General features: G+C 39.2%; 1 protein-coding gene across 2 annotated transcripts in view; it reads left to right on the forward strand.

Moving 5' to 3' along the window:
* Positions 1–24,111, forward strand: part of nell2a (neural EGFL like 2a) — an 85,997-nt gene that overhangs the window by 36,749 nt on the left and 25,137 nt on the right. For both annotated transcript variants that reach the window (XM_032523572.1, XM_032523571.1), the window contains exons 13-15: positions 10,653–10,778; positions 19,742–19,864; positions 21,221–21,316. In XM_032523572.1, the coding sequence (XP_032379463.1) occupies positions 10,653–10,778; positions 19,742–19,864; positions 21,221–21,316 (345 nt within the window). The remainder of the gene's footprint in view (positions 1–10,652; positions 10,779–19,741; positions 19,865–21,220; positions 21,317–24,111) is intronic.

Below are 24,111 nucleotides of genomic sequence, written 5' to 3' on the forward strand. Positions count from 1 at the left end.
GTGAGTAGCACTCCCTCTCTCTCCCTAGCTCTTTTAATGAGTTATTGTTGAAAACAAGTAAAGGAGCTTTCTCAGAGATACATTTAAAAAAAATATCCTACTCTATTTATCTTAGATAGCTAATTTTCATTTACATGTGTTGCAGCTGTATGTCTATACAACATACAACTTCAACATAAGAAGAATGTAGCAAAATATGGATGTGAAAGCAGTTATAAATAGCCTATGTGACAATAAAATATGTTTTGGTTAAAATCAACAAAGAATCGTGATAATTAATCGTGTTCTCAATATTGATCAAAAATAATCGTGATTATCATTTTGGCCATAATCGTGCAGCCCTAGGATCAATTCATTCTTTGCTTTTGATGATCGAAACATTCAAAGATAATTGATTAAGTCTACCTGCTAGCACACAGAGTGTGGTTTTATCGCCTATAGCTGGCTGTGTGTGTTGTGCGCAATATCATGTGCAAACATAGACCAATCCGGTGCCGCTCTTGTCTTTGAATGTCACAAGGTGGCAGCAGGCTAATTGGAACTGACTGAAAAGCAGGGCTTGCTCCAAAACCCAATCAGTGCCACCCAGTCCCCCCCCCCCCCCCCCCCCCCCCCCCCCCCCCCCCCACACCCCACCACACACACCCACACACACACACACACACACACACACACGCATATACACTTGCAAACATACACACATTCCGGCTGGCTGTGTGTCTTTATACACACATCACCTCTGTGACCCCGCTGAAATGTCACCCAAAACAGACAATCCCACCATCCTCCAGACAGTCCCCTCTAGTGTAAACAACAGTATCTGAGCACTGCTTAACCAATATTCTTCAAATGCCACATGGAAGAATCTCCTATCTACTCCTTTTCCAGATGGGATCACACTTAATTCATCGACTGCTACAGTATGTACTCAGGTAGAGTTTTCTTAATTTCAAATGTAACCCATAACTGCTGGAGGATTCTGCTGTACATACTTTATGTCATGATTAAGGTGTTGTGGGTCATGTAGAGAAATCCTACATAAGAAAATGCTACAATAACAAAAGAAGAAACAAAACTACATGGCAACAAATGTATTTTTGAACTAAATGTGATTTGTCTTGACTATTTCTGTAGCACCTTATTTCAACAACAAGGCAATTCAAAGTGATTTTACATAAAGGCGTTAAGAACACAAGGTGAAATAAAGACAATGTAAAAAAGTACACAGGATACTGTATGATTTATAACAAGCACAACAAAATGTTAAAAACTTACAAATAAACTAAAAAATTATTATTAGGTAGAATAAAAAGTACAATGCACTAACGATATGTATAAATATCCCCAAGTTTAAAGTAATATTATTCAGTGGCAGATGTGTTTTGAGCCAAGATTTTAAAGAACTGAGTGTGTGTGAGTTTTGATAGCCACTTGTGCTGTATGCTAGTCATTCTTTGGACCTCTGGCCTGCCGGCTGCACTTGGTCACAGATTGACAAGTGATGGATGATGAAGCTCCATCGATTTATGCATGGTGGAAAATCTTTCTCAGTTTATTGAGAGCCATGATGGAGAGGAAAACCCCATTCACGCTGTCATACGTAAACAAGGCAGTTTGGCCTATGAGGTGCAACAGGCTTCATTTAAGGCATGCCAAATCGAAATTCGCCAATTGCATGTTTAATGTGACATATGGACACACACCCACAAAGCACTTGATGCAATCATTCATGGGCTGGTAGATGTTTGCATTGATGGATCTGCATGTGTTTTCAGTTTGGATGAAACTTGGAACTTGGAAATGATCAGGCTGTCATGTGTTGAATGAGTAGGGATGTGTGCACACATCAACAAGAAACAACCCACTTTCACACGATTTCTTGCCATTCTACTAACACACACACACACACGCACACACACAAATACACATACACCTTTTCCTTATTTGATATTCATTGTTCTAAGTCATGTAGCAGGTTAAGTGTTTACAGTGATTGATCACCGTGTGAGTGTCTGGTATTTAGACAATGACTGAGCTCTCAGCCTGCAGATTTTTTACTCTTGTTGTTTCCTCATGGCATTATTGCCACTCGGTCATCTTAATTTGCTCCTGCTCCTGCTCAAATTGTCAGTAACGTTTTGTAAATTTGGTTTAGGTGTTTTGAGGCTGTTTATTAAGGCGTGATTGTCCAATTTGGTAAGTTGGTGAAAGTGTATCTGTAGTTCATGTTGGGGTAATTGCACGGAAAAGAAACTGATACATTTCAAGCAAGCAAGCAAAACTTTATTTATAGTTATTTTTATTCCACGTAGGAGAATTTAATGTGAGTAAACACAAACTAAAACAGACGTAAATAATATATCTGTTAAAACCATTAATAAGTAGGAAAACAAATTAAGATCGGAAACTGACCATAAGAATTAATAAGACATGTAAATTAAAACCATTAAAAAAGTAAGAATACATTTTTTAAAATAATAATACCAGTTGACCAATAAAAATAATAAGACATAAACCAATAAAGAAGTGGAAGACTAAATAAAATAATAATTAAAGGTTCTCTATAGCTCCTCACAGTTCTAGCTGTCTGTTCTGTGGATGCAGTAAAAAAAAAAATCCAGTTTTCATACACAACTCTGTTTTTTTAAATTGGAAACAAAGTTGTTTGTTCTGAGCAAAAAAGCCAATGCTAGATGTTTGCTGTAATAGCTGTTTCCCCCTGCTTTCAGTTTTTATGCTAAGATAAGCTAAACATCTCCTGTCTGTAGCTTTATATTGTATCTACAGTCCAGACATGTAACTTTGTAAGCAAACATGTGTCTGAGCTAACAGTGTTATGCGCACTACTGTATTAGCATGAGAACTGAGACACATTTTGTTGTTGATTTTCCATGTTGATTGATTTGGGTTTATGGAGAGAAATAAATTATATTTTCCTCAATCTGCAGCATTGGTCTTATGTAGTGTTTGGTGAACTTATTGTATATTTGCACTTTCTCTGTGTACTTCATTTACAGTACTATAATCACTGAGATGTAGAATTGCTAGAAGTGTTTTAGGTTAGTGTGTAACTGGGTCAAACAGAATTAAGTCAAATGAAATGTGTGTGTTTTGTATGGTAACAAAATATGTTTTTTTTGTAAATTAATGTATAGTTTTTGCAAGAGTGTTTAATTTTGCAAAGGGTCTGAGGTGTTCTGCTCATTGGGTGTGTGATTGTGCTAATTGTGTGTAGTGTTTTGAAAAAACGGTCCCTGCTTTCAAAATAGTAAATAGGAAAAACTCTAAAGCCGTGTGTATTATATATATATATATATATATATATATATATATATATATATATACACCTTTGGCTCCCTGCAGTTGTATTATCAAAATACAATTATTAAGACACTAAAACATGTGCTTAATGCAACACATACTGCACCATTTTCACCAATATTGTTTCATTTTCTAAAAACTAATTTCAAAGCTTGATACTCATATAAAACCCAACACATAAATATTCACACAACCACCAACTATAGCTCAATATTTGATCCAGTGACACACCTAAAACAAAAAGTGGCATCCTATAACCTCCTCTGACACCCTTCTCCACTCATGAGAAACCCAGGCCAACACTATAGATTATTTACTGAGTGGGACACTGTTTGGCCAGCAGGGACAGTTCGTTGTCTCTCTTCTGACTGCTGTATATCTGGCTATTAGGGAGCTGGTTACTGAAGAATCTCAGACAATGTTTTGGCAACCCTTGTCCCTCTGCCGTTTATTGAAAACCATCTGCTCGAGTAAGTGAGCTGGTTAGGGAAGGGATGGATGGATGAGAAAAAGACGGAATGAAAGAGATGAAGAGAGAGAGAGCCCACTGGTGGAATGGCACAGATTTGGGTGTCTTTGTGGGACATCCAGAAGCAATGCCAGTGTTATCTCCCTACACCCAGACCGTGGACATGGTGTACTGCAGTATGAAACACAGCAGAGAGCCGAGAGGGATAAGCTCAAATTCCCTATTTAAAAAAGACATACCATTTGCTGTTTTACAGCCATGTGTAGACTAGGTAGATTAAAAATTCCATTCTAATAGCCCCCACTTGACTGGCCTTCACTGGTTTTGATCTTTTATGACCTGGTGTTTATTAAAGAGTAGTCCCGCATTGTCAGACCTATCTTCACAGCGCTGTGTGAGTGCTGGAGTAAGGTCTGGCTCCACAGTTTATCTACTCTGGGCCTGGAGAAAAATGCTCTGTCTTGTTTGTATTTCTTCCAATCAAAACCGTCCTGGGCGGTGCTAAGCCCCGGATGCAGCAACGGTGCCATTGCAAATTAGATAGTGGAGATAGTGGAAGGGGAGGGACTCGTGCTCAATGTCAGGCTGTATCCGAGCAATGCACATTAGTTGAGCCAGACTATTCAAAAGTAGCTCAACTAAATTATATCTTGTTCTATTTGTGATGTTTTGTTGTGCGTGGACGAAGAGTATCTACTACCTTAGTGACAGCTAGTAAAGATCCAATGAGAGGAAGAAAGAAAATAAGAACTAAAAAAACTCCCTCTTTGTACAAAACAAGGATGTCTTTTGTCCTAAAAAAGTTACCTAACCTCCTCAGGTATGACTAAGATTGATTTAGTAGCTATGCAAGAATGCACAACAGCTGCAGTTTTCTAGCCATTTATCGTGGAGTGGCAAAAGATTGACCCAGAGCACGCCATTCAGGGATAAAAGCCACTGTTGACTCTTGGCCAGCCTTCTTTGCTTGGCGCATCACGTGTGTCCATGTGACAGGCCAATCAAGAAAATGGAGCATGGTAATGGAGACGGGGATGGTTGCTCTCCCCCCACGCGTTCGTGCAGTGCTCCTCATCATCTCACCTCCTAACATATTGTTTAAGCAAACGTAACTGCTGTCACCGGGGGCGGGATGGATGGTGTCTTACAGTTAATAGCCTCTAAATCAAAGCCACAGCACGGACGGCCAATCACAAAGCGGGAATGCTGTCACCTAAGACCTCCTATCAAGGTTACCATTGCGATTGCGGACAGACTGAAAATGTTCTCTTACTTTCTGTCTCTTCAGCGACAGTTAATACCTTTAACTACTTTCCCTCCTCTTCTGTTCCTCTACCATCTAAATGTCTTTTTTCTTGCTATCTCAATTGCCCAGTCTCTTACACACACACACACACACACACACACACACACACACACACACACACACACACACACACACACACACACACACACACACACACACACACTCTCCCTTTACTATCTCAGTCGTTTGTCCTCTCTGCAATTGTCTCATCTCCCATTTTCTGTCTAGCTCTACAGTACAGCTTTAGTTGAGACTCTGTCTTTGTCTCTAATTCAGTTCTTAGCCTTACCTGGCCTGCTTTCTGCCCTTCCCTCTACTTCCCAGTTTCTCCTTACCTTCTCTAGTCACAGGGTTTAATTAGCTTTCATTCATTTAGTGAAGGACACATCAACTTTTATAGGTGCCCGGCAATTGTCTGTCTGCTTCATTTATCCGTAAAGCTTTTGAATAGCTGGAGGCAGCAAGTATTGATGGAATTGTGAAAGGAAAAAGACCAAGGAAATGTGAATGCCACAGTTGTAGGCAGGTGCTGAGCTCCTAGTTTATGGGTTGGTCTGCGGTGCCGTACCCAATGACATGCAAGCCAAGTGAATGCCAATGAAAATCTATTGAAATTCAATTTCAAGTGCTCTTTGCAATAGCACCTGGCACAGAACATTCAAGGTTGAATGTCCTCATGCGCTCTTACAGACACTGAATACAGTGAATGAATAATAAATTGGTAATGTCGAGGACTATGGAGCTTGTCTCTCCAAAAAAGCCTACATTTGACCTGTGCTATCAACAGGAACAAGGCCCTAGAGCATATTACACACAGGGCTCTCAAGTCTGACGCATTTACTGTAAGACACACAGATTTCAGTTCACACGCCACACCTTGTATTTCTCACACTGATGAAGGCAAGGCACAAACATACTGCAATTGATAATTCACATGCCTCCTTCGATGCTTCTATAGCGCAGTGGCAGGCATCAGATTTGAAGTAACAACACCACAAAACTAACAGTATTTTAAAAATGTTTTGCTATTTGGCAAGGTTTTGTACAGTATGTTAAACATAGGCTACTCTACCAGTGGCTGCATTAGACTTTCTCCCTTCAAGGACAGAGTAGTAAAACTCCCGTCATAGCCTACCCGTAATTTTAATTTTTGAATGATATTAAGACATTTAATATGCAATTGTTCATTTTCACTGTTTAATAAGTAATATAGGCTACAGAACAAGCTAATAGGCCAGATTATGCATAGATGAGGCACTGACCCTGCAGTCACTTTTATCACAAAACAGATTATTATTTTTTCTGCAGTGACAGCAGAGGCCACTAAAAACCTCGTAAATGTATGTTGTATTATAAGCCTACCTGCTGGTCTGTCGTCCTCCACTTCATCAATCCTTCCTTTTTTCACATTGTTTATGAACGCCATAAAAATTGTTATTGAGCTTTTTAAAGAAACTTAGGACAGTTAGCTACCATTACATGTTTGCAATGATAGGCTGTTAGCACACAGCTGTTGCAGAATTATGAGTGTGACTCACATGATTGTTAATATATTCTGCTTTTCTGTTTCAAAATTAAAAAAAAACAAAAGTAAATGGAACACTGTTGAGCGGATCTCATTGGCACATTCACGGACCACTATTAGGCTGCTCTCACACATGGTGTAGTCAGTGGACAAGACAGAAGAAAGCGTTAAGAGGAGCAGCCACAGTGTACTTTTAAAAGTTAATGGCCATTCATGGCACTACCAGCTGCTACTACTACTGTTGCTCTGTTTGCGTATTTTTGATACATTTGTATTTTAGCCTACATAAATAATTTATTTTATTTTGATGAATTTGTCTGTAATTTATCACATTTACCAAGTGTTATAATTTCTAATGCTGTTCAATTATGGGCAACATAGTAAAACGTAAATACTGTGTAAGGATTCTTATACAAAAGTTCTGATCAGTCAGGAATAGGCATGGTTTGAAATATAAATAGCTATTTACAGACTATGTGGGCTAAAACTCACAAGAAGCCAAGTTCTCCTCTACAATAATTTGCCAGATTTACAGTCAGGGAGGCAAAATCTTTACGTGCAATCATTTAGATCAGTCTATATGATGGAATAGTGGCATTTAAATGTACCAGAGGCCACCAAATTTGGTCTTTTCTGGCCAAGACCCCCGTCTAACTCCAAACATTTCATAAAACTTGAGAGCTCTGTACACAGCTTGGTTGGTTTCAGATCAACTTGTATTTGCATCAAATTGCATTTGGTTGCATCACATTATTAAGATTATTTTGTTTACCCTGGCAGTGTTGTGCATCTTCTGTCTGATGGTTTGGCGTGCAATTTAGAACCCAGGAATAGCTGTTGCTAGGGCAACAGTTAATATGGATCCAAATATGGAATCATGAGAGAAGGAAATACAAAAGACAATCTAATAAATTATATTCTTACAGCTACACTAACTACACTAACTGAGTTTTAATTACTAGGGTGCCGAAAGCATTCAAAACAATCTCATGGAAACAAAGCCTTGACACAGCAGTGGGTCATCCAGTTGTTATGCTAACAGGTTAGCAAGCAATTGTCACCTAACAGGTACTTTACATCAGTGACAATGCATTTCATTTCCTTCCTCTTTCTGTTGTTTCATTTTGGGCAGGTAGTTTACACTCTGTTTGGTGGTGGGTGGTGAGACTCAACCTTACAGGCTACAACAGTAAGCTATGCACTGGTAAAATAACAACAGTAAGCTAAAAGTGGCGAACAGCTTACTAGAGCTGCTGAGTTGGTTGATAATTCATTGTGTTAATTCTTAGTAGTAGTACAGTTTAAGATAAGATAACGTGTATTGATCCCACACAGAAAAATCTAGTGAATGCAGAGCCGGCCCTTAAACCACATGGCCACAAAGGACATAAAGTTACATATTGTCGCGCTTTAAGGGAACCGTCACATAAAAGGGATGCATGCGAGTGACCTTTGCTTGCCGAGGTGATTTTTGTGCTGCGTAATAAACGGTCAAAGTTCAACAAAATTAAACTCGTTGCAAGTTTTTCTTCGCCACCGGAAGCAAATGTTGTTTTTTGCCCCATTATTCACACAAAATGGGCGGGAAGGGGGGGCAGATAATGACCTATGTTAATTTTGTGCATGTGTGACTGTGCCATAACAGGTACAACAGGAAAGTTAGGGAGATGCATGGTCTGTGGTCATTTACACAGACCTGAGAAGAGGTCTTATCAGGAAATATAAGTCCAAACACCTGTGTAGGTTTACTATTGGTGTGTAAGGGGTTTAATGTAACAAAGACTTCCGTCTGTGCTTGATTGATCTCCTTCACTCCCGTATTATCATGAATCCCACGTAACTTCCAGGCAAGTCCCCCCCATGAAGCAGCTCAATTAGTTGGAGTTAGGCACTGACCTCTTACGTTATGTTGCATAAGCATGGACGCTTGGCCAATAGTAGTATGTAAATGCTAATAGAACAGGTCTTACCTAGAAGTTACGTGGGTTCCATAATAACGCTTCACTCCCCCACTGATCAACATACAAGTTTGGTGACTTCATGTTAGTCCCAGTATACCTCTGCAGAGGTTTAATCAGCTACAGTAATTGATAACACCTGCATTTGTGTACAAAGCCTTTTTAGATTAACTTCTCTAGTGGCATACTTACTTACTCTACAGTATCTATTTACAGCATGTACAATTTAAAAATATACTCAAGCACACAGGTGAGCTGAATGACCAGAAGAGGAGGAGAAAAGCAGTCTAGCCGCTGTGTGGAGGGCTTTGCTTTGAATAGATTGAAAATTGAGTGGTGCAACCTGAAGTGCTTCAGCGCCCGCCTCTCATAGACCCTCTGCTTCTCGACCTCTGTCTGCCTTTGATGAAGACAAATAGCCCTTTCCCACTGGCTGCATTAAAGCTTTTAGGAACCTTCTGTAGCGAGAACCAACAAGGACAAACTGCACAAGGTGGTTCCCAGGATCGAAGGGACACCCAAACTAGGCCACAGTATAATGCTGCGGATATCACTGTAACAGTGCTGTGAAGATACTTCATCTATATTGAAAATGGAGTCCACCCAAGATGAATGACAGCATCCGTCGTTTCAGCAAGTGCCCCAAAATATTATAAGATATAAGGATTTTACGTTGACAAAGCCCTCTAGTAGCTGCAGTTGCAAAGCAGGTAGTCAGGTGGAGTTGTTATACATCATAGTTTAACACAGGACACTGTTCGTTTCCTGACTCTAACCGACAAAAATTATTTTTAAATGCATGATCATGATCTTTCCTTAACCTTAACAAGGTATTTATCATTGTAACCATGACGTCAAAGCTACCCTAAACTTAACCAAGTACCTTTTTTAACCCAAACCATGATATTTTCCTAAACCTAACCAAACCTTAACCATAGCATTTTCATCATATCATAAGGCCATACAACAGAAGTATTCATCAACAGCGTCACATCACTATTGTATTTTGGCTGGCGCAGACAGTGAAACATTGAGGTCCTGCTGATAAAGGAACGCTTTTAAATCTGTCAGACAAAGCCTGATCTTTTTCCCAAGAAATCACCAGTGACTACATGTTAATGTCGTCTTATCTCTAATTAGAAATCACTGAAAGCCAAAGTCAATTATGACCCGCTCCAGCATCTCTGATGAATTCAGGAAGCCTTGTAGAACCAGACAAGACAACAAGCTCGGCCAACTAATTTTATCGTATAATCAGAAGGCAAACTGACAAACGTGCAACAACAAATATGATAAATATGCTTAATGTTAATGACGACACACATCAGAATATTGTAAAAAATTATAGCTCCTTTTTGTACATGCAATTAACTTCAGCCTCTTCTTTCTTGTCCTCCTCTTTGCCTGTCACACACTTTCAAGCATTTCTATACTGTCAGATGAAGCAAAAATTATTAATGTAACGGTGGCTGTCCTCCAAATCTATTAAGGCCTACACCTAAAGTCAATCCATACTTTTCCTCTACAACTATTCTGGACTCCAACTCCTGTCAACATGGAACTGGAACAATGTACTGTATAGGATGTAATACTTTTCACAGATTTTTTAACCATGGGTGAAAATGTTGTGGACAATGTTATTAAACATCCATCTCAGAAGCAGTTAAAACTTTTACACATTTTCTACATTTATAACGTGGCCATTTACTACTCGTTTTTAGAGACAAAATCTGATGAAGCGGTTGAACACCACTCAGCTGAAGAGGTTAGAAAAATAAAGTGTAAGTCCAAATTGATCATGAGGCTTGAACTTGAGGCTTGGGGTATCACCGCAGAATACTAATTAAAAGTGTTGTTCAATCAGCACCACAAGAGAGTGTCTTTATCTACCAACAAATATTTTAATAATTTGTATGTGAAGGTCTATATTAATCATATACTGACCTTTATATGTAAAGGATTTAAGAAATCATCTAAAATGTTGCGTTTAGAGATTGAGTGTCACTTGATAGAAATGTGAAAACAATCCACATCTAACCAAGCTTTGTTCTCCCCCTCTCTCCTCCTCTTCAGATATCGACGAGTGCGCTGAAGGGAAGCACTACTGCAGGGAGAACACTATGTGCGTTAACACCCCCGGCTCCTTCATGTGCATCTGCCATACGGGCTACATCAGGATCGATGACTATTCCTGCACAGGTGAGTTCCTTGGCTGACCTTTTGACAGGCTTGAATCAAGTGGAGATGGCACTGGCTTTTATTCTGGCTTTGTGAGCTTTAGCTTCCAGAGTAACCAAGGGTAGAGCGTACAGAGTTGCTGGCTGCCCTAAAGTAGGTACAAATAAGGGCTGCACAACATATTGTTTTATTTATCGTCATCGCAATATCAACTGGCGCAATATCGTGAAAGGCTGCAACATATCGCAAAAGATACTCACAGATTATTTTTTGGGTAGTCAAAGAAAATATCAGTAGAAAACTTTAAAAATGTAACGTCATTCTTTTGTAATGTCATTCTTTTCTAAGCGCTGACTTTCTTATTCAATTCAATGTTCAATTTGTTCAATCAAAAACATTGGAAACACTTTAATTTCAGTTGTTTTAAATTCAACAAGAATTTTGTTGTATTTTAGCAGAATAGTGAAAGCAGCAGAACTGAGTTTACTTTCATATCTATTTATTGGCCCGGTTGTCCCATATGGAGAGGTTTGTTCCTCGACGCAGAGGCCCAGGGTTCCTTTCCGACCTGCGGCGGTTTCCTGCATGTCTTCCCCCTCTCTCTCCCCTGTCGTGTCTGGCCTGTCCCAGTCATTGAAGGCAGAATTGCCCCTAAATAAACCTTCAATATCTATTTATGTATCACAGGTAATATTGTTATTGCAATTTTCAACAACATTATCACATATTTTCCTCATATGGTGCAGCCCTAGGACAAATAGGGATTAAACATTTTTGAATGGGTGTGGAGAAGAGGAGAGACATGCAGGTATAAAGAAATTCAATAGGAGGAAATGGCTTCATTGCAGGTTTCTATGACATGAGCTTTTAAACCATTCATATACCTACAGTAGGTTATTGCCAGTTAGAAAGGATTTAACTAGCATCTTTAGTCATACACTAGAGGATGATATTTGATTTCATTAAGATAAATTCTGCAGCCAAGAGACACACAGACATCCACAGACAGAGTAAGAGGCAGCCAGACATTCAGACATAAACATAGTGAGTTATTAGTGTTAGATTGTAGTGTGAGACAGAATAAGGAAGCTGTGTAATAGAAAAGCATGCTACAACAGAGAGATATCATACAACCCCTGTAAAACACACTCTAAACCTTTGCCATGTGCTACACTTTTTCTGTTCTGTCCATATCCCAGAAGGTGCCTGGTTAGACACACTTGTCTATGAATCTGTCACCCTGCAAACATGGTCTGTTCATTTGATATGCGTAGGGACAAATATCTCAGTTTGATTTGCTCCAATTCGTTTTGCTCTGATTACAAGTACCACATTAAAATTAAACACACACAAACACACACACACACACACACACACTCACACACACACACATCCATCGATACCAGCCTCAGTATCTTATGATTCAGCATAAGACACTGAGAGAATGTGTTGAATCAATTTGGGTTGCATTTGCTTATGTAGATTACAAAGCACATCTTCCTGCTTTGTTAAAACTTTAGTTTTGTCAAATGCTACAATTTCACATATTCTAAAAAAAAAGAAACTGCATTAATATGAATTACTTATTATTAAATATTACTATTTTCATTAATATTATTATATTGTGAGATAAGCTAGTTGTTTATTATTTGACATAGCCTATTTGCAACTCTGAGATTTTTTAATTTTTTTCATCATGCTTGGTGCAAAGACTTATATGCTATGAAAAGCCTATTTGGAAATGTAAAAGTGTCCGTAAACTTTCTGCCTGTGTGGATGTGAGTGTACTTTCTTCAGCTGGTGTGTGAATGCACTGTGTGCGTGTGATAAGGACAAGGAAAGTCACGGAGAACCTGAGAAACAGAGAGACTGTGAGTGGAGGCGGCAGACCCATTTGTTCCTCATCAAAGTTGAAACCAAAGTCAATTTCAAAAGCAAACCAAATCAATCTAAAAAGATTGCGTCGATGATTCACAGTCTTTGTTCTCTGTCTGTATTGTGGGTGATTGTGGTTGTAGCTCTGCTTGTTCATAATAGCTCCTTCCACTATAGTTTGTCATAAGGTTATTGAAGATAAGACACATTTTTCTACGTATGAGAATATATAAATTATTACTATTTTATAGTAGATATATTATACCTTTATAACAATGTTCACTCGGCTTGGAACCATGATGGGTGTGATTCATAATCTGCATCTTAACCTCTACGTACACCCCAATAACGTATAACTCAGCCAGAAATTACACACTTCTCAGTCATTTTTCAGGTTCTGAAGGAAGGAAGGAATTTTAACAATAGCTTCATTCACTTCATCAGTTCATCAGATAAAACGTATATAGTCCTAATGAACTTTTTAACTTGTACTTTTCAGACCTTTATTGGCTTGAGTACATATACTGTAGACAATCCAAATGAATATATGAAGTGATCAATAGTGTGCAGGATTTTGAGGTCTTTTCACAGTCGAGGTTTTAGGCATTTTCACTTGTGTAGATAGGATAATATAGAGACCCACAGGAAACACAGAAGGAATTTGTAAGGACAAATGTAACGTCCCCTGTAGTACAATGTCTTTTCAAAGGTATGGCTTTATTATAATGCCAAATGCAGGACCACACGTAGAGTAAGAAAAAAAGAAAAAAAAAATCTTGGTCAGTAATCCTTCCATAATGTAATGTCTGTCCTTCATCTGGAATAACGCAATGTCATTCCACAATGATGAGTGACAGATCTGCGTCATTCCTCACCAGTTGTTTGCAGCTTGTGAAACACAATGCTAAGTGGCTCCCTGTGTGCATCATCTCCGAAGAGGAGGCACTGTGCTGCATTTCCTCAGTGTCAGTAATTAAAAAAGCAATTTGCACCAATGCAAACTAATTCAGCAGCAGCAAAGTGAAGGGGCTGGCTAAAGCCTGCGCTGTATGCTGTAGGATTTAGGCCCGCAGACTTCCTGTCATGCCGTTGGAGTTTGAATTAAAGCAATGAAGCCCCGGTGAAAACTCCCATTTCCTTCTCCATCTGGGACCCCTGCAGAGTTTCTCTCTTCCCCTGTCAATGGGAATCAGGAAAGAATACAGCACAGTTGGGGATTTGTGACTTTGTGTCTTTTTATGAGCAGGCTTTTGAAAAGCATAAACAAGTTAGAACAGAGATTGAGAAATAGATATTTAATGCAGTAACACATGCACATTCATCTCTTTTTTTGTGTTCTTGTGATTTATTTAGATAGAAACCTCCTTGCTTACTCAGTCTTTTTCTATATTACCTTTACACAGCCACTGTACCTTATGTGATTTCACTCACCATGTTTTTGCAAATCTTCTGAGCTCTAGGCCACTTTTATTGTTTATGCATTTGTCTTTTTTCACTGTGTGCTCATTCTTCAGATTCACAATGAAGATTAATACCCTCCAATCCAGTGGATTAAACTGCATCACTATATTCAATGTAGTTTCCTATTAAAATGCATTCAAGTCACTGTAGTGGAATACACAGCTATGCGTCACTTTATAACAGTCAATTTTAAACTAAGGCTTATGCTACGGCTTGATGTAATGACTTTTTCCCTGCTACAGTCAAATTACCAACACAGTCTCCACACATAGTTACTGGACTATCAGCGCCTCCCACACATCCACCATCATAGAGAGCTTGATACTCGCCACAATCACTCCTACAGGCACATCTTAACTCATCTTAAAGTTGTTTTGGAACTATAGCAAAATTAGGTGTTAACAATATAATTTAGGACCCTTAAATTTATAAAATTAATACAAGCTGGAAAACACACCAGGGTGCTGTGTGTTGACATGCTAGTTTAGTGTCACCTCTCTTGTCCTAGTGGCAATAATTGACAATGAAAAACGGAAGATGCTTAGCTAGTAGCTGCAAGAATCTACTGTTTATTAATATCAATTGAACATCTGCTTCTGTCTGTCCAAAGGAAGTGCTGATTCCTCTAAGTTGCCTACACAAGAAATATTACAGCTGTGGAAGGAAACCGTAACCCGCCCCCCTTCAGACCTATTGACATTGTACATTTGCATGATATACGAGCGTCTTTATCATCCTCAATGGCTTCCACCAATTAACGAGTTGCAAACTCAGCAGAAACAATGTTCCGGTATTGATAGCCATATTTGCAAATGCATTACAGTCTTGTATGAGAACCAGTCTGCCTAGTAAAGAGGATTAAGTTGACTGTAGTTCATTTCATGGCTCAGTGTTTATGTGCAGAATAGTGGATTAAAGGACTGATCTGCAGATTTAAGCCTGGACGAAACAGCATGGAGCCTGGTTATATTTCTCCCCAGCTTGTCAGGGGGTCAGCGAGCTCAGACAGAAGTCGTTTTTTTTACATCATGACCACCTGCAGCGAGGGGGGGTCGCAGGTTGAAATCCCAGCTGGTGTCAGACAAAACACATGGACTTCGTGTACTTGGTTTAAATGAAATATGTACAACTAAATGTCCTGACATGGTCCAGGCTCTGTATCCAGTGGAGCCTCGAGCAAAAGAAACATCCCCAACTTTCTTTTGACTTGCTCTTTGACTACCACTTTATCCTTGATCTTGAAGGTCAAAATTTCTCCTCTTTCTTCCCCTCTATTCTTGGTCTTTTCCCCAAAGTGCCCGAGGTGCTCCTCGCTCTGTGAGATTAGTAGCTAATCCATGAAAGGTGGCGGATTGGTTGTGCTCTCCCTTTGAATGTTATTAAAGAAGGCTGTCCATGCGTGTACTTGTGCCCTAGGTGTTTATGCAGGGTGTGTGTCCTTGTTCTAATCCTGTGATAACCAGACCTGGGCCTCTGAAGCAGAGGAGATGGAGGGAGGGCAGGGCGAGGAAGGGGATGAAAGGATGGACAGGGGCCAAAGGTGGAGCAGGGGGTTTGACAACAACAGAGATCAGAAACGAAGACTTCCAGCCTGACGACTCAAACGGTATGACATGGGGGGAGCTTGATAAATAGAGTGTTTGCCTCTTTTTCAGTGAAATCCAAGTATTCTGCTTGAATAATGACATTGCATGGGCAATTGGACTTATAAGGTTTTAATTGCTGCCGATTGGGTCAGCTAATGGTGCAAAATATTTGCCAATTTAAAAGTGCCCTTTGGAGTTTTCTTGTAAACAAACAAAAGTTATGTTGAATTTCACTGTTTCTTACAAAAAGACATGAATATATCCTCAAGCTCTAATAAACATGTTAAATGAATTCTTCATAAAACATTTCCAAAGCCACTAAGAGAAAGAAAATGTTCATTTGCATTTTTGCTATCTTCTTCTTCTTACTTTTTTGCTAAGTCCTCTTCTTACTTGTCTTTGTTGGCACATTGCTAAATTTCTTGGTGCGTTCCCGCCACCAACCTTCGATCGAATAGTGTGAAAACAACCGAACTTTGAATCGTTTGTTAAAACAATGAGAATTCCATGCACTGCAATGTGTCACTCTTTTTTTATGGTATTCTTTTAGCCAACCTCTTTGTTACCCTTCTGCAGATAAGTTTTTCCGTGAAATACATTTTCTAAGATTATCGTCTGTTCAGGCCTGTAATTGTGAAGTCCAGGTTAAGGCTACAATGTTTTCAGGAAAGCAGCCTAAGGTCAGACCTCGCTAAGGCTGGTGTTGTTTTGGCAGAAGGTGGAGAGAGTCAAGCAGGAGGAGAAGCGGCCAGCTCGGCAGAGATCCCTGGTGACAGGCTGTACATAATTGATAGTCTGTCTACAACTTGAGCAGCAGCAGTCAGCGTGGAAATAGCACACACACACACACACACACACACACACACACACACACACACACACACACACACACACACACACACACACACACACACACACACACACACACACACACACACCCAAACACCCAAGCAGGCACACACACACACAAAAATGTAGTGTAATGCTATAAGCCTAAAATAAGCCTAAATTCCTAAATAACCAAAATTACAAGTAACCAAAAAATAACCTCAAGAGTCATAGGGATCATTCACACACTAACACAAATGCACACAAAGCACCTGGTGGCTCTGCTGCCCTGTCTGTTCAGATTGACAGCTGGCTGTTCCCTGCTCTGGCAGATGTGATCTTGTGGGGAAAAAATCCCCCACCTTATTCTCTTTCCTCTCACCTGTTTTCTTATTACTTATTTTATATGCCCATGAGCAGACTTTAATTCTGCCCAACAGCAGGTGAGTGTGTGTCTGCGTGTGTGAGATGGAGCAACAAGAGCAGAGCAGCAGGCCCTCCAAAGTGCCCTTCAATCCATCTCACACACACATGCACACATACATCATACCCTCGATGGAGGAGCTCATCACAATGTCACTTTCAATTTGGATGAGCTCACGGTCTGTTCAGGAGATATAATGGATTGGATGATGGCAGAGGAATGGATGATGCGGCTCAGGTCTCCTGCAACAAGCATTCACATTTCTGATCCTCTCGCTCTTCAGGTGACATCTTTTTGTCCTCAAACCTCACCGTCTTTCACAATTGTACGCATTTAAAAACTTGTGGGAAAAAATACGTACAAAACTATATCTGTATCTCTGTGGTTGAGAAAGGCTCCTGAGATCTGCTTAATGTCTGAGTAAAATGTACAAGAGGAAACCCCTGAGAGAAATACATGTTTTTCCATCCCTTGCCAGGCCCAGTGTGGCCCAGAAATTCACTAAACTAACGCAAAACAGCACAAACTGTTGCCCCCAGATTGGCACTTAAGTCTTTGTGTTTGTCTTAACCCGTAACTGTCCTTTCAGAAGCCTTTGAAAGTTCCCTCTGCACTGTAAACACGTGATATTATGAAATGAAAAAATGAATGTATTCCAAATACCGTTATTAGTAAGAGAGCTCTCTTGCCAAAAGACTTTTCATGATAGTTTTTTGTTTTGGGGATACAGAGCGGTTTAAATACGAAAAGAAAATTTCAGAGGGTTAAAGCAAGTTCAGAAAGTTTTCTGCACTTCAGCTGATGTGGTGCTCGGTAAGCAAGTACTTATCAGAAAGCAATATATGGGAATCTCCAAAATACAACAGACAAGTAATCTTCTTTTGTGTGTCTCAGAGGGATAAAGATCTGCCTTTGTGTTCAGGTGCAGACGAAGGGCATGCATTAATGTTCCTGTTCATACTTAGGCGAAGAGGGCATAAATGATGTATCATTCTGTAATTGTTTAGTTTAAGTCTTAAGCCAGATCAGATTACATTTTCCATTGCTTTTGCAGTTTCTTGGTTGCAGCATAAAAACATCGGAGAAATATTTTAATGTAAACCAAACCAAACCAACATTTAGGTTCCAGAGAATAAGGCCAGAACAGTTTAATAAGTCAGCACAGTGGGATGGACTTTTTGTACGCACGTTTGGTCCAGCTGGAGATAACCGAAAAATTAGAGTTATTCAAAAAGAGTTAGCTGTGGTGTCTGATGTAAGACAGGCTGTATACTACTGACACCATGCACCTTTATGACATCTAAACATAGTTTTATTTCAAATCAGTAAAGGGCTCAGATCCTGCAGCCACCACAGAAATCAAATCACACGGATCTGAGCTCACGGCTTCCTGACAATACAATTTGAAATAGAAACACCGGGATCTGATCTGATCATATAAGAGGATACAATAAGGATACTTCTCGTCTGCAACTGCAACAGCATTCACGTTTTTAATTAATAAATGTTGATCCCTGTCTATTAAAGATATGATAATTAAGTGTGAGAGTCCTTATTAGCAGTTATATTTCTGGTATATAAAGGTAACAAAAGACGCGGGTTGGATTATCTACCCTACATGAGGATTTTATAATAACAAATTAAAGACACTTTTAGTTCAGTTTGGGTGTTAGAGCCACACATTACTCTGTGGAGAAAAATTAAAATGTACTGTATGCACTACTTTTGATTACTTTATAATCCCATACCCGCTTATGATCCTTTAATATGCCTGTAGTAAATTACAGTAGATAGTATCTGACTTTATGGTTCCATTAACATATTTTGTAGACCACAAAAATGATATTTTCATTCGTAATGCTAGTAACTCATGTTTCTCTGTCACCCAATATTTATTTTATTGTATATGTAAAGACTTTTCCTAGTATTTTTCTCACTCAACAGCCGTTTGAACGCGAACTAATCATGTATCATAACCACATTTGTTCTTTGATTGTTTGATTTGTATAGTAGTGTAGTACATTATTCTCCCAGGCCTTTATTGCATTTTATTTTGCCACCTCAATCTCCTCTCCAGATAGAGGGGGAGCGATTTGTTGCCAGTTGGATACAGTATGTTTTCATGGGCTGTAGCCAATCAGTCAAGCTTGTCAGCGGGACATTCATAGCAAACCATATCACTAACCCCACAGTAGCAGTGAAAGGTCCTAAGGGGGCGTTTTGAAAACATTTCTCTTGGTAAGAGCCAATTGTACCATTGTACAACATTTAAATGGCCAGTGGCCTCAACACACCTCATTATGTACTGTATGTGCAAATGAAGGAGCCTATTTTCATAAAAGTCAGATTCATCATTGAGACTTTATCATCCGTCATATTGCGCTAAAAAAGAACAACAAATTATGGGAAAAAACATCTGAAACAATTTTTGATGACTGATCATGATGGGTAATAGAGAAATGGGTTGCACTCCAGTCGGCTGTTTGTCACTGATGTCTTATTACCAGACTCACAGCTGTCTAACAAGTCATTTAATCCAAGACTGAGTCTCAAATTGCATCTTTTTTAATAAAACGTAAAACAAATTACCAGCTGGGTGTGATCATTCCTCTTATTTTACAAGGAAAATAAACATTCAGTTTTCTTGATAGTACTGTGCAGATGTAAATATAATGACAGTGTTGGGATAAAACTACTGTGTTTCACTGCCACATTTTTCCACTTGTTTTAAGCAAAATGTAGCCTGTATTAGAAATATATATGAGACCAAAGAGCTTGTTTGCAGTGAGGTCTGTTGTTTTTGTCTTTAGAGCATGATGAATGCCTCAGCGGGCTCCACAACTGCGATGAGAACGCACTGTGCTTTAACATGGTTGGAGGCCACAGCTGCTCCTGTAAGCCGGGCTACACTGGCAATGGAACAGTCTGCAAAGGTAAGCACCACGATGTTAGTTATGTTATTTATTATGTCATGCACATGCTCATGCCCAGCCGAAGTGGACTTACACCAGACACCAAATGTGCTGTTGTAGTGGTGAAACATTTGTTGGACATGAACTAGATGCTCTTACATTGTAAACATAGAACTGTGTCTTCTGTCCCAGACTCTACTAATAAAATCCGCCACATAAAAACACACAGCTCAAGTTACTTAGAATCATCCATCCTGAAGAATTTATCAGAAATGAAGGTACTTTTACTCAAAAGTGTAGTACTGAAATTATCTTTAAATGAGCAATAAAACATAAAATGGAGACTATCCGGTAAAATTAGCAGCACATAACTGTACACACAGATCTTTGACTTTTAGTTAAATTGTGCCTGCCTCACATACAGTACTCTCAGGCTCTACACTGTATGTTTACATGAGACAATATGTTTGTAATTTATATGTTGTACCAACAAACCACATTCTCTTATACATAAGGAAATATTTGCACTGAACATCGTGAATATTACAGTGTAATCTGTTTTGAAAAATAAAAGATAAATCAATCATTTAAAATATGCAAAATGGCCCAATCAAAGATCTTTCTAGTGAGGCGTTCAGGCATATTCACAAGTCTGTTCCACAGTTGAACAATCTCACATTGACCTTAGCGGGCTAATCAATCTCTCGATTAGAAATATATTTAAAGGGGACCTGACTGATTTGATTGACACATAAAGGTCCATTCACTCTCATGGGGAGTACTACACATCCTGGGAAAACGGTTTCATAATGTCTTCTCTGGCTTACAATTTTATAAAGCCCAAGGTGATGTCAGATTGCTTCTTTTCCACAATCAACAGACCAAAACCTAAAATTATTCAGTTTCTATCAAATAAGACAAGGAATGGATTTAAGGAATACATCCCTTATCAATATGGTTATGGATCATTTTCCTCTCATTCAACTAATTCAAACTAAAGTTTGAAGTACAATGTGGAAGTCCTTTAACTGGTCAGGGCTTCTTTTGTTTTATTCTTATACTTTTTTTCTGGGGAAGCAGTGTATTGTGTATATATTTCATTTATTTCCATTGCATTCTGTCAACTTCAGTGATTTCTCTGTGTTTTAAGGGACACATTAACTAACAGTCTACCAATGGATAATGAACATTTTTGAATTAACCTTGGTGAAATGCATTAATCATGCGGAATAATATCTTGAGAGCCTGTAATGAATCACATCACCAAATTAGCTCTTATTCTGTATGCAAATACATATGCTGCTGCTGGTCTAATTACATAGTTAATGCTCGTTAATCTTTGTGAGTAATGGCTCTTCTCCTCTGGTCTACCTCTAGCTATGTGTGACGGATTGTGCCAGAATGGGGGAACCTGCATCTCACCTAACAACTGTGTTTGCCAGCAAGGATTCACTGGGAAGAGATGCGAGACAGGTAAGAGTTCATTTTAGTTTAACTCTGACTTTTCTCTCCTCAAAAATAGCTCAAGAGAGTGACAAAAAACGGAAGAAGAGGTGCCGTAAAGTGAGGGGGTTTTATTTTCTCAACATCTAACAGTAAAAAGGAAAAGGAGGAGGGGAGATTACAGTAGAAAGGTACTTAAGATCAGAGTTGTAGCTTTAGTTATGTTGGCATATCTGGGCTCTCAGTTATAATTCTCACTTTATGAAGCTGTCTTTGCTCTGACCCCGGCAAAAGAGTTGGGGTCTCAGTTACAAAACTGTGTGTAGGATCCTTACTAAAAGTGTACATACGCCCAAAAGTCAAAAATGACATACGCTAAAAAAAATTCTGATTTATAACACTGTGCGCACGCACATCTGTAAGCATTGTTGCAAAGCACCACGTGAATGCTGATAAGTATGTTAATGATCCTGGAGGTTGTTCTTTCATTACGCCGAATAATGATAACTGGCGGAGAAAAAGCAAAAAACTCCTCAGACGTTCAGTAATTGCTGCAAATTGAATTATAATTACGGGCTGTTCTTGCACAGTTTAGGGAAACATGATCTATAGACTACCTATATTATTAATACCAAAACGGCAGGAATTATGGCAATCAGGGACAGCTTTGACAACCAGACCTAGATTTAGCAGAACTATATATTATATCCAAAAAAGCTTTAGTGATACAGTTGAAGATTATATATAATATTTATAAAAAACACTTAGCTTTCTGCCAGGTTTTGTCACCAACAGTATTAAAGTTTGGAGCGATAACGAGGACATTAAGTGTAATGATTGCACGAGAGCTTACCAGCTGTATTTCCAGACTTTGACATTTGATAATAAATGCACAGTAATAAAGACCGATATTTAGTTATTTACACTGTGTTCTGCCGTAATCTAATGGTAGGGTATTTGATGGTATCATGTATTCCATGGAGTCGGGCCGTCTCCTCCTCCTGCGCTCCGTAGCGGACAATGTGACGGTGAGACAGCAGCAATTAAATATTAAGAAAGAATTTTTATTTAAGATTTGAGTTGGAGGTGTTTATGGAACAAGTATCACTCAGTACAAGCACAAATAACACTGCCAGATTTAATCTTCATGATAACGTGGATGATATGGAGAGAAAAAACGTGTATGAGGCATCAATACTTGAAAATAACATGAGTAATAAATGTTATTCCCACATTTTCAGCATTGTTTTGTGCGTACACCATGCATATTTATAAATGTAAATGCTGAGATGTTTCTAGTTCTCACACTGCTATATTCACTCTGTGTGTGTGTGTGTGTGTGTGTGTCCGTCCCTCCGTCCGTGGGTGCGTCTGACTGTGTGGGACTGTGCTCCATGGTGAATAATGAGCTTGTACCTCTTCCACTACTGCAGTTGCAGCAGTATGGGAATTACCCCATATCACAGCCCATATTAATCAGCGTGACATTCCTCCTCATAGGCTCCATGCCTTATCCAAATAACAACTGCACAAACTCCTGATGCACAATACTCGATAGGGCAGGATAGCTTAACTGAGTATTAAGTTGGCCGGTGTTTTTACAATTGCAAAGACCATATTACTGCTTCTCTCATGCATGGAAATATGTCAAACACAATGTTGTGATAAGACTCGCGGATTTGGATCCTATTCAGTGTGTTTTCCCCTGCAGTGCTGGTGATTTAAGGTAACCAAGGAAGACTGTAATCCTGGTGGTTGTGCAAGATGCACCATATTTCTAATCTATAGCAGCAACAGCTTTCTCATAACCCATTTCAACCCGTGGAGTGTCCTTGAGGAGACAAGCAGCCAAGCTAATAGAAAGTCAAGTCATGACAGTTCTCTGTGTGTGTGTGTGTGTGTGTGTGTGTGTGTGTGTGTGTGTGTGTGTGCGTGCACACGCTTGTGTGTGTTGCACGTTTGAGTGAAGAAAACTAAGCCTCTGTGCTTGCTCATTGGTTCAGGTATTGATTGCACATAAAGGACGTTTTTTACGAGGCGTCCTTTTTACTACCCATCTTAAAGTAAATGAATTTCCTCATGGTGCTGCTATGGGATGCTGAGGAAGGGGGAGTGAGAGAGTGTGTGTGGCTGTGGGTGTGGGTGGGTGTGTGTGGTTACTGAGTATGTGTCCTAACCATAATGACTTATCCTCCTCCCTATTTTGCAGCAGAGTGGGTTCTAAGGACCTCGTCCCTTAGTAATTGCACGGTCCAGGCAATCACACATTTCAATACCTTCTATAGTGTTTTAGATCTCTGCTTTCTCCCTTTGTCTCCTTCTCGTACTTTACTCTCTTTTGTGATTGTCCTGCGTCTCAAAAAAGTCACAGAATAGTCCATCAATGGAAAAATCTTACAAATTGTATGGCAGCTTTGCCCAAGGTGATTCTATGACTTGGTTCCTGAAAAGCTTTACAAATGAATACATTTTCAAGAAAATATTTCTTTTTTGTGAAGCACGTTTTTTTGCACACTTCTATTTTCATCACATCAATCATATCAAGGTTAGGTTTGAGGTAAGTTTTTGTTCTTAAAGAATGGATATCTCTGTCCACAAAAAGGAAATAAATTCCCGAAAATGTCAAAGCACACCGCTTTGTCAATGTAAAGAATTTAAAAAGTCTTTATTATAGTGGCTACATGAAAAACAAGAACCAACACAAATCGCCTGCACACTAGTCTTAGTCAGGGTCAAACATTGCACATACCGGTAAGTGAATTAATTAAAATCTTCCATGTGAGAGTTGTCAGTCACATTTGGCTACCTCAGAAATTCACCCCAAT

This window comes from Etheostoma spectabile, chromosome 8 (assembly GCF_008692095.1).
Source record: "Etheostoma spectabile isolate EspeVRDwgs_2016 chromosome 8, UIUC_Espe_1.0, whole genome shotgun sequence".
In the NCBI taxonomy this organism is placed as follows: domain Eukaryota; kingdom Metazoa; phylum Chordata; class Actinopteri; order Perciformes; family Percidae; genus Etheostoma; species Etheostoma spectabile.